The following is an 11,511-nucleotide window of genomic DNA, read 5'->3' as shown; positions in this document are numbered from 1 at the left end:
TGCCCAACAGAAGTGACACATAGATTAATCCAGATGGGGGTTCCTAAGACTTACATCAAATAAGGTGACCCCCCAGAAGGGACCGCCATCTAGGGGAGTGCCATCGGTCCTGGCTCCGCCTGGGCACGCAGAAATTATCACTCCCCCCAGATCCCTTTAACGGGATACCCCAGTGTTTAGAGGGGCAAGAGGAGAGTGCCACCTCCCCTCCACCCAAGACAAAGGATTGTTCCAATGCCCCAACTGCCAATCAAGCAAAACACTCACTTTCAAACTACTCACATCTGCATCCAAAACCTGACACCTCCTACAATGTCTGCCAACCAAATATCATTTCCTGGAAAGGTGTGTGCCATCAGACCTGAACAGAGTCTCTTCCAAGAATGTAATGTTGGAGTGCTGAAACACACAGCCACCCCATTGCAATATGTGGCACCTAACTGCGCAGTTAGCCCTTTCCCAAGCGTGGTTGATTCCCACTTGTGCCATTGTCGTCTCTCAAGCATATCTGACCATACAAGGCATATGGTGGGGTACATGTTGTGCAGCGTCCGCAAGTCCTTAATTATAGCCCATATTAGGTCTCCTGAGAGTAGAGTTTCATCGATTTCTTGCATTCATGTTCGGGGGTGCAACCAGACTAGCAGTTGCTTGGGCTTGACTGCGGCTGTTATTCCTATTGTTGGTATCACCTGCATACTCATTGCCTGCAGTAGGCCCCTGTCGGCTGGTCCCTGCTGCCTGCCCATGTGCTGCTGCTGCTGTTAGTGGCTTGCGGGATATGCCCTTCCTTGTACTCAGTGGGGATACGGGCTCAGGCTGATTAGCACGTGGCATATTTGCTGAGCAGAGATAAGATACCTAGTCCCCAAAGAAAGCTCCCACACTCTACCAATGCCTTCTATAGAAAGACTTTGAAACGGTGAGGTAAGAAAAAAATTCAGAATGGATTAACTATGCCTACTGAACACCCAGGTAAAGGGACCCCTGACCATTAGGTCCAGTCGTGACCGACTTTGGGGTTGCGGCGCTCATCTCGCTTTATTGGCCAAGGGAGCCGGCGTACAGCTTCCGGGTCATGTGGCCAACATGACTAAGCCGCTTCTGGCGAACCAGAGCAGCGTACGGAAATGCTGTTTACCTTCCCGCAGGAGCAGTACCTATTTATCTACTTGCACTTTGTGCTTTTGAACTGATAGGTTGGCAGGAGCAGGAACCGAGCAACAGGAGCTCACCCCGTCACAGGGATTCGAACCGCCGACCTTCTGATCAGCAAATCCTATGCTCTGTGGCTTAACACCCAGGTAGACCTAGACAATCAAGCAAAAATATCAATGTACAGAAAAATTAACTTGAATCAATGAACCACAATCACCAGGATGAAATATAATATTAGCCAAATACAATGTTTAGACCCAATGAATTGATTACACCCCTGCCACCTATCTGGACAGGGCACTTATGTCATGATTCCCTCATTGAGGCCTTAGTCGAGCCTCTGCTGTCCCGCAATGCCGCCATGGCAAAAGGGTGAGCAGACTTGCTCTACCTAGTTTCACAGTGGAAACTGCTAGAATAGGGATCGAGGCCCTGTGGCATACACCTGGCCCATGAGGTCTCTCAATGCAGTCTTGATAGGCCATGGGGTGGCCATGCTACATGGGGGTGGTTTGTGTGCATGGGAGTGTATATGCATGGGAGTGTACATGCTTTAGCTCCATCTTGGGCATTAGCTGCTGGGGTGCAGCCCCACTCATTTTATCCTGAAAAATGTTTCCTATTTATATCCTAAGAAGGAATTTTCCACTACAATTAATCTCTGAATCTTCTCTCTTTCACGTGAACTAAGCTACTAATTTTCAGAGTGGTTTCTGAATGAGGGTTAAATGGGATAGCGGATGAAAAGCTGCCTTTCTGACCATCAAATATTGTCTTTAAGTAAATGTGCCTGAGGGTCAGAGATACATTGAATAGTTCATCAGAAGGAACGGTGCAAAAATTATACATCCTTGACTTGTAGCTGCAGCCACATCTGAGGGTGAGTCCTGAGGGAGGGGACAGAAACATGCATGCTGCAAAAGTCCTGATCATTTCCATCTCGTCTGTGAGAGAAGTAGAAGGACCTGAGAGTCAGAAGAGTGGCAACGTCAGATTGACAAGCCAACTCCTCCACCCTGATGAATCTCTTCTGGATTCTCTGTAAGTTTGGGAAACTGGGAAGCGAATTCACGAATATGGTTATTAGAAACTACCAGGGATTGCTAGAAAATGCTTAAGCAAGTCCAAAAAAGCTGAAGTAAAAATAGTAGGTTAGGAGAATTCTTAAATCATTGCTTTGCCCTTGTTATTTCCTGTTAAAACATAGTGTTAATATATTGCATGAATGTCATTGCAGGTGCTATGTTTGCAAATCACTGGTGTTTGGGTGATTACCAAGATTCAGAGCTTTGCACTTCAACAGGTGAGTTAGAGCCTGTGCACACCAGTAAGTATGTAAAGGACTTCAGGACTGTGTGTGTGTGTGTGTACTGCCACATTCCTAAAATCAATGTATAACTAATAAACATGTTAAGATGCGATATAAAAGAGCACAAAAAGGAGTGCTAGGAAAGAAAATAATGCCGATAAATCAATCTACGCACTTTCACAGAACTGCTCGAATATTCGTCCTCCATTGCAATTAAGTTATCGCTTGCTCTCTGCATTCACTTATGCCTTTCTTTCTTTCTTTCTTTCTTTCTTTCTTTCTTTCTTTCTTTCTTTCTTTCTTTCTTTTCTAGGTGAACCTCCTGCTCCTCTTTTCTTATTGAATGCTACTTTGGTTCCTGAAGTGAAAATTATCTTCGCACTATATGTTTGTCCATAAGAAGTTGTGCTGACCAATTTTTTTTTCTGTAAAGATGGGGCTCTTATATCATCCCAGAAAGGAAATCCCAAAATGCTGATACATAGTCTATGCATTGTCAAAGAATTCTGGTCAATATTAAGAGTTGCTGCATCCTGAAATACTCATCCTATTGGAAGCTTGACATAGGATTGCCTCGTAAGATATTTTTGCTCACCTAACTATTAATCTTCTATGTACTTCATACGATCATTGCAAGGGATCGTTGCCTTAGGAGAGCAAGAAAAATTCTCAGGGATGACTCACACCCTGGCTATCACCTCTTTAATCTTCTACCCTCGGGCAGGAGATATAGAAGTATAATCAGCCATACCAACAGGCTAAAAAATAGCTTCTATTTGTGGGCTGTTAGGCTGTTGAACGGAAAATAACATAGCGAAATTGACTTGCGAGGTGGTGTGTTGTTCGATAAGAGATTGAGTGTTGGGGGGGGGGGAGGCTCGTTTAAATTCATTGTACACAGGTTGTACAATGACAATAAAGGTATTATTATTATTATTTACATTTTCAAAATTAAATTAAGAGTTTACAATCTCAAATTTCTAAATAAAAATTGAGGTGGCATTAAAATGCTTTAAATAAATAAAACAGAGTAGGACACTTGCATGCCACTTTCCACAAAAAGAAATAATTAAAGGCAATATACAACAAATAATTACAGGGGGGGGGGAACAGTGCTAAAAAGCAATAAAGTAAGACAAAAATAATGGTGATAAAGCAATCTAATTCCACATAATTACTCAAATGTTCACCCTCTATTGCAACTACATTTTCACTTACTCTCTGTATTCATTTATGCTCTTTCTTTATTTCTTCCATTTGTTCGTTCTCTAGGTGAACTTCCTGCTCCTGGTTTATTCTTGAATTCAACTTTGGTTCCTGAAGGGGAAATTATCGCAGTACTCTGTACGGCTCCATTAGAGGTTGTGGTGACCAGATTCTTTCTCTGTAAAGATGGGGCTCCTGTTTCATTCAAGAAAGCAATATCTCAATATGCTCGATACATAGTCTATGCATCGTCGAATAATGCTGGCTACTATTCCTGTGGTTACCAGCAGAAGGATGCAAAGAACCAAGAAAAGACATCTGCCCTCAGTGTTGCTCAGAATCTGATTGTCCAGTCAGGTAAGGTTGTAGAAACGCTCAGACTAGGAAGGGACCTGCAAGAGAATGTTGCATGGTGGGATAGTCCTGTTCAGAGTTCCAACTACCCAGTCATGGTATATTCCAACACAGTCCATATAATTCCCCACCCATTTGATTTCTATTCCCCTACCACAACAGTTAATCATAGTCATGGAGCATGTTCAGACTTCCCTGGAGCACATTCATATATTTATCTAAACAAAAATAGGTGGTGTTTTACACCTATGCAACAGATGTTGGAGGACCTGGCCAATAGCATACAGATGATGGCACTTCTCCAGGAACACTGGTCAATGGCCTATTAAAATAGATATTGCATGGACAGGCGGAGTCTGCCCAACCGCAAGTGACCCCCGAGCGGAATAATGACTCAAGACAACGTGCTATGGGATTAAAATTGTCCCCAACTTTATTAAGTTTCAGATGTAGGGAGACTTTGGCTCAGGCACTGGGCATTTATCCTTCTCAGTCCCCAGCCAGGGATCTGAGAGACTTCAGAGTTATCCAGAATGTGTGGGGACGGCAGTGAAATGGGGGGGGGGCAGGCTCTGTGCTTGAACATATGTTCCCCAGAGCCAGCCCCCCCATTTCACTGCCGTTCGAGGGGAGAGCAATGACAATGCCTCCCTCAAGACCCCTTTAACGGGGAACCCTGGTATCACCACCACAAGGGGGCATGGATCACCGCTTCACCCCCCCCCCCATTTAGGAAGATAGACTAAAGGATTCTGCCCAAGGCCTGAAACCGCCAAAGTTGTGACATTTTTCTGTGGGAAAGGCAAAACCTGCCAATGCAGGAAAATTCCTTTCCGGCCCTTCAACAGTAACCCTGATGTAGCAGCGCCTGCGTACCTGTGGAGAAGAGGTTAACCTGCAAAAGAAGACTTAACTGAGGGAGGGCAGGGTGGGAGCCAACTGCCGCTTTGCAGGTAAGATTCACCCTGGCAACACCTCCCCAGGCGGGATTGGCACAGAACCTCCAGGTATCCAGCCTGGGGAGGATGAAGCCAGCCTGAACTACCAGGAGTTGCATTGGGATCCGGGGAGCTGCACACAACCATGCAAAAGGCGCCCCCTATTTGATGTGGGGAGTGGTCATTGCTGTTAGGCAGCTTATCAAAGGGTGATGCTTTTGCAACCTGTTAAAAATATTCATAATTTATGTGTCTAGCCTCTAGCAATAGGGCTTAGGTCATCTCAAGTCCATTTTGTTTCAATTCTTTTGGCACTTCATGTTTTTCTGAAGAATGCATGAAAGATTACATGTGTTCTTCCATCCAGCTAAGTTATACTTTGAGTATGTCACAACCATTGATTATGTCATAACCATTGATTTTTACTTCAAATCAAACCCATTGTTATGATGCACATTAACATTTATAATCAGAGTGGAAAACTGTTATAATACACTCGCATATTCTTCCAAAAAGCATCAAACCATAGGGAACTTGTTAATGTCTATCTGCTGATTTATCAACCTGTCTCTGGTCATATCTGAATAGACACCCAAACCTTTCTGATCTTTTGCTAGTCGATCCAGGTCAGACAATACCTCCCTATATTTGGATTCTCCGCTCCTCATTGGTGCTTCTTCTCCTGGTCTCAGCTCCAATCATCACCTATTTCATGGAGAAGTGTAATTGCTCCTTGTTTGGACCTAGAAACTAGGAAATCCCATTGGAAGAAAAATGCCTCCAGACTGTTCTTTGTCTATCCTCCTAACCTCATCCATCTATTCACTTACAATAACGTTTCCAGTATTCTACTAAGCCCAGGTCAAGTACTGGTTTTGACCTTTAAGGTTCCAATAAATGGCTTGGATTCATGACATCTGGTTGGCTTCAAAGAAGTTTTTATAGCAGGTACTGAAAACAATACAGCAAAGGTGTCTGCATAGTATTAATGGACATCTTCAATGGATAGCATTTTGTTTTCTGAGATTTAAATCATGTGCTGCTTATTGTAACATGCCTATGTTTTAAAATGTTATTTGTATTTCTGCCAAATAAATTGGTGAGCTATTGTGTTGCTTTGAATTGTGTCATATTTCTATAATATGTTAGCCACGCAGTGTGTGTTATGTTTACAAAGACCACATTCTATGTAAATGAGTAGAGAAATAGATATACAGATAGAAATACAATTATATCAGAATCCTCAGCTGGAAGACCATGGTGGGGAACCTTTGGGGTCCAACCCCATTAGCCAGCTTTGATAGATGGACAGGGCAACCCACCTGTCCATCACATGACATAATTCTGTTAAAATTCCTTCATACATTTCCCAAAGATGCGAACCACAAAGCGGGGGAGGGGGGTTGTCCGCCCTATGTTTCGCAAGCCACTTCAGGACATACCTTTCAACCTTCAAAACTAAAGACTCAAAGGAACAGCACAACATGGCTTCAGAGAGCTACACTGGGAAGGAGAAACTTCTCCCTTCTCCTTGAGCAAGGCATGCTTTGTTCCAACAAAGGGACAACTGGGGCCCCACATGAAGCTTACAATTGTTCCATTGAAGGCCTGGCTTTATTTATTTAGAAAAATATTTATATGCTGATATTCATACGTATATAGCAGAGTGGTTTACAACAATGGTACATAAAACCATATAATAAGAACCATATTAAAAGGTTAAAATCAGAAATAAGCTGAGGATGTCAGGTGTAGGATGGGTGGAGAGGGCTCCCATAATTTGGTTAACCAAAGGAGCAGACGTGATGGGCCTTGGTGTGCCTGTGGACTGGAGACTCCCAACACCAGTTTAAAAGCGGTCCAACCTCTGGCAACTTTCCTCCTGGCTCCTAAATACTTTTCATTCACAAAGGCATTCTTATTACACACCTCATTGTGGGGATGATTAGGGAGGCAGGAGAGGATATATTATTTAATACACACTGATCAGAACATGGAGGCCATGTGCTCCTCCATGCTAGTACAACAGACCACACCCTCTTCAAGTCACATGTCTACTGTAGGAATGTTGTACTTGACTGCAGTTTTACATCCCACACTCATTTCTCCCAAGACACAAACGTGGGACAATTTGCTCTCCCTCCTGCCGGGAATCCGTGGTCACAAAATTGTATGCATTATAAAAGTGCTTTCAGTGTTTCACCAGTTTTAAAATTTTCAAACACTGAAAGCACTTTTATAATGCATACAATTTTGTGACCACGGATTCCCGGCAGGAGGGAGAGCAAATTGTCGAAACAAGATGTCCGAGATGTAACTAGCAAATCAGAAGCACTTGCAGTAGTAGATGCTATTGTGCTGGTATCTATCCAGCCTTTTGAGGTTGTGCTGCTCAGAGGACCAGCGTCCTTCACTGTCAGAGTCAATGTTCATTAAAGTCCCTTAAGGGGAATTGGTACCTCTCATAGAAGGCCAAACTAGCTACAGGGAAGTTCCCATGTAATGTCATAACTGCTGAAACAACAGCTCTGCTTTAATAGAGTCCCCAGGCTGAACCCTGCAAGGAACCCTGTCCATAGTACTTTCTCTGCCATGCCTTGCTTTGCACCCCCTCATCTCTGTGCTGCTGAAGTAGTCAGTCCAAATGGAGAGCAATTTTGTAGGTTCTCCTCCCCAAAGGAACACCTTACAGATCATCTCCCCAGCCTTCCCTTTCACTTGGAAGACTTGAAATCCTTCCTCCTGTCATGAACGTTGCATGAGGACTGTCTGTTTCCCAGGAGAAATGTGGAGGCTGGGAAGTGTCCCAGGATTGTGGATTGACCTCAGATTCTGCATCAAGCTGTGGTCATCCAGTTGCTGCTGGACTACAATTCCCATTTTCCTTTACCATAAACCATTCTGGCTGAGGCAGATGGGAGATAGAGTCCACCAGCATCTCAAGGGCCACAGCTTTCCCACGCCCACTCTATGCAGTATGTTGGCACATGGACAGGGCACTTCAGAGGCTTGCTAAACAGGATGATGAGGGCAGCTAGTTTGCATATCAGTGACAGGGAGGTGGGACTATGATACGATAATGTTTATTAAATGTTTTGATCACTTTCAGAATTTTTTTATTCTGTTGTTCTAGTGATGTTTGCTGACATGGACTCTCTCATGAGAAATGGTGTTGTTACAGCTGTGAAAGGTGAACTTGAGTAACAAGCTAAAATATTAAAAGGGCATTAAAAGGAGAGAATGGAATAGGTAATAAAGCCCCAAAATAGCGCTTAGATTTACTGTAGACTTTACCACATTGGTTCAGCCTAACATCTATTTTGATAAATACACTTCCTTCCTTTGAGGTTTTTATGAATGCATTTTTAAAAGTTTGGCTTAATGGCCATGTTTAATTTTTGCAGTTCTGTTTTTCAAAGTATGCCATTGCCTATTAGGAAGCAACCCTTTGCACAAAAAGCTACAGTAAAGCTACAGTAAAGCCAACCAAAGTTAAACCGGAATGAAGTTTAACCAGATCCGAGCCTCATTTTAGGAGCAGAGCTGCTGCTCTACTTGAGCCTGCCAAATGAAAAACAACTCATGAAAGGTGTGTTTATGCCAGATTGCCAGGTCACATGATCTAGCTGAATGGGTTTAGAATCCAGTGTAAACTCTCCCTTCTTGGTCTTGCCCATGTCAGTTTTGGCTGAGCATGCAGAGTCCTGGTTGAGCTGGGTTGAGTAAGTTACACCTTTGACTGAGCCAGGGTTGGGGACTTAATGCTGGCTGAACCCAGATGAGTCAGGAATCAGCTGCCTTAACAAAAGAGCTATTGCATCCCAAACTCCCAATCTCAGCAGATCTTGCCATAGTGCTTTGACCAAAAGAAAGAATCCACCCACCACCCACTAGCTATTCATATTACTTGGGGACCCTGTCATATAAAGAGCCAAGTCCCCCCACAAAAAGTTCTTTCCTTTTCCTTATACTGAATTTCCATAAAGAAGAGCAACTGCAATGAACAAACAAGTTTGAAACAGTAATGAAACACAACACTGGAATAATAATTCAATATGAGTTAGTTTTTATAAGTTTCTCTCAGATTACAGTAATTCAGAAATTGTCACAGTTCTTCGGGACACAGAAATCATCTTCCTAGGACAGTCTAAAGGCTCACTGAAATTACCATTTCCACATCTCCAAGGAAGCTTTCCATGGGGATACTAATAGAATGGCTGAATCCTTCACACCAGAGATAGAATGTAATAAGATGAAACTGGTAGCCATACAGCAGGAAGGACCAGATCACTTGCTTTACAAAACTGTTGCTCTTTCCACTTTAATATCAGAAACTGCTAGAGCAGGGATCAAGGTCCTGTGGCATTAAGCTGGCTCACAAGGTCTCACCATGCAGCCCAGGCACTTTCCCTTCTTTATAGGCCAGTGATGTCCAAACTTTTTTCAAAGTAGGCCAGGTTTGATGAAGTGATCATGCGTGAGGGCCGGCCAAAGTTGTTCAGCTTTTGTAGAGCTTTTTTAAGGATTGCTCCCCACAGAAATTGTTGGGTTTAACTTACATTTACACTTAGGTGTTGTGGAATCAGAAGAGAACAGTGGCTGTGGTCAAACTTCAAAGAAAGAAGCTCTCCATTAGTATTAGCATCTCCTTTCCTGGGCTCCTTCAACTTCCGAGACTCTACAGCAGCCTTTGTCATGGAGACTACAACATGCAGCAGCAACAGCAACAACAGATAGCATGAGAGCTGAAGCCTGATTTGATGACGTGAACATGCGTGATGCCCGACCATTTTGCCTGACATTCTTAGAATCATTAAAATTAAATCACTCTGCCTTTCATATCTGAAGGCCAGATGAAAAATAAATCCACAAAGCTGAAATATATGTCAGGAACATTGTAAAGTACATTACACAGTAATAAACGTTGTCTATCAACTTTTAAGTTCACAACATATTAACAGGAACATAACACCAGGTATACTTGTGTCCAAACATATTTATACCTGATTTAGACCAACTGACATTAACTGAGATTTTACAATGTATTCATCTCAATTAAAAAAACACAAAAAACATACCTGCACTAATGCGAAGTGTGAAACTGAGATCTTCTGGACTGCAGCTGAGGGATCCCCGCCCCCTCCTGCTTGCACGCAAGTAGGAATGGGATTGGGGCTGCTCCGATGGAAAGGGAGGCACTGCGCTGCCTGAGCCTCGCCGCTGCCACTCTCGGCCCTCCTCCGCCTTCCATGCCTGACCCACCGCACACCCCTTCACCACCACCACCGAAGAACCAACAACTCAGGGGCTGCCCAGGCTCATGGAGAAAGGAGACAGAAGCCTCTGAGGAAGAGGAAATGTGGTGGTTGAGGGCAGGCCGGTTCTTCCTGTTATATACCTGCTGGGATCAACAAGGCATATGACCCTCACCTGAATCTCATTTAACTCTTTGGGGAGGGGAATTGGCATCAGACGTCATGTGCATGGAAGTTGCCAAATCAATTAACCAACTAGGGTTTGTACGATTCCTTGCAAATGAAGGAAAACAACTTTTCTCCTTGTATATGTTGATAATATGATTTTGGTAACTGAGAACAAACAAGAGTGTACAGAAACAAGATTGGGTGCAGGCCTGGCCAGGACATAGGCAAGACACACCTGTGACAAAGGTGACCTGTGTGCTTGCTTGATTGATTAACAGCTGTTGGGAACTTGAAGGTCCCTTAGAAGGTCCCTGCTCTCCCTTCTAATGGTCTTTATATTGGACCAGGAGATTCCAATAGAGAGCATTCCATGTCAAGAAGGAGCGCAAGTGGGCACCCTATCAAATGACAAGGCAGGAGCTACTCGGAGCAGGGCCTTTTCACTGGTGGTGCTCGCTCTTTCCAGACCTGCTCTCTTTTGGCCTGTATTTTGGAGCTTTATAATCTAGGAAGACTTTGGAATAACAGGTTGACAAGTATTATCAGTTGCTGACATATGAGCAGATTTTATTTGCTGTTATTCTGGGTTCCTGGTGCACCAGGGTTTACACCAGTGTAATAGAGTTGGCCAGGAAGAAAGAAGAGATACAATTTATGAGCTTTCTCCATTGTCTGCACAGCAGGGGGTGTTCAGTCAACAGTGCAAAGGCTGAGCTGTAGCATTCTCTGCTGGTTACCTGTTTTCAGCAATAGGGGTCACTGTTTGGTAGTATCCAGTTGGTTAGCTGTCAGGTTCTAGAGCTACCTATTGGTGGCTCTTGGGTAAATACAGAGTCCATTAATAAAACACAGTGTTCATTCATTAAACAGTAACATAAATCTCCATTGCTACATATTGGGTATGTATTTCAGCGGTTGAACGTACAGCTTTATGGCCATGATGTAGTGTGGTGCTTGCAAATGCGAATAAAAGGTGGCTGGGCTCATTGTCCCAGGGTTTGGGGGGGAGGTGACAAAATTGATTTCCAATAAGTACCCCCCCCCCTTTATTTCCATTACAAGTCCTTGAGTCTGTACTCTGAATAGTGACACCAGGGACCTACAAGGTGCAGGACTTGTCAGT

At 43.6% G+C, this 11,511-nt stretch overlaps 1 protein-coding gene across 2 annotated transcripts in view; it reads left to right on the top strand.

Moving 5' to 3' along the window:
- The first annotated feature begins 2,115 nt into the window (after positions 1-2,115).
- LOC309354659 (uncharacterized protein) overlaps positions 2,116-11,511 on the top strand; it is a 47,923-nt gene continuing 38,527 nt past the window's right edge. Inside the window, exons 1-3 of one of the 2 annotated variants that reach the window (XM_081884926.1) lie at positions 2,116-2,199; positions 2,396-2,461; positions 3,740-4,030. In XM_081884926.1, coding sequence (XP_081741052.1) covers positions 2,178-2,199; positions 2,396-2,461; positions 3,740-4,030 — 379 coding nt within the window. In that variant the 5' untranslated portion in view covers positions 2,116-2,177. The remainder of the gene's footprint in view (positions 2,200-2,395; positions 2,462-3,739; positions 4,031-11,511) is intronic. The other variant, XM_081884924.1, reaches the window with a different exon arrangement.

The sequence above is a fragment of the Podarcis melisellensis genome (assembly GCF_964234715.1).
Source record: "Podarcis melisellensis genome assembly, chromosome: 13".
Lineage (NCBI taxonomy): Eukaryota > Metazoa > Chordata > Lepidosauria > Squamata > Lacertidae > Podarcis > Podarcis melisellensis.
The sequence above is the reverse complement of the archived record's forward strand: the minus strand, read 5'-3'. Positions and strand labels throughout refer to the sequence as shown.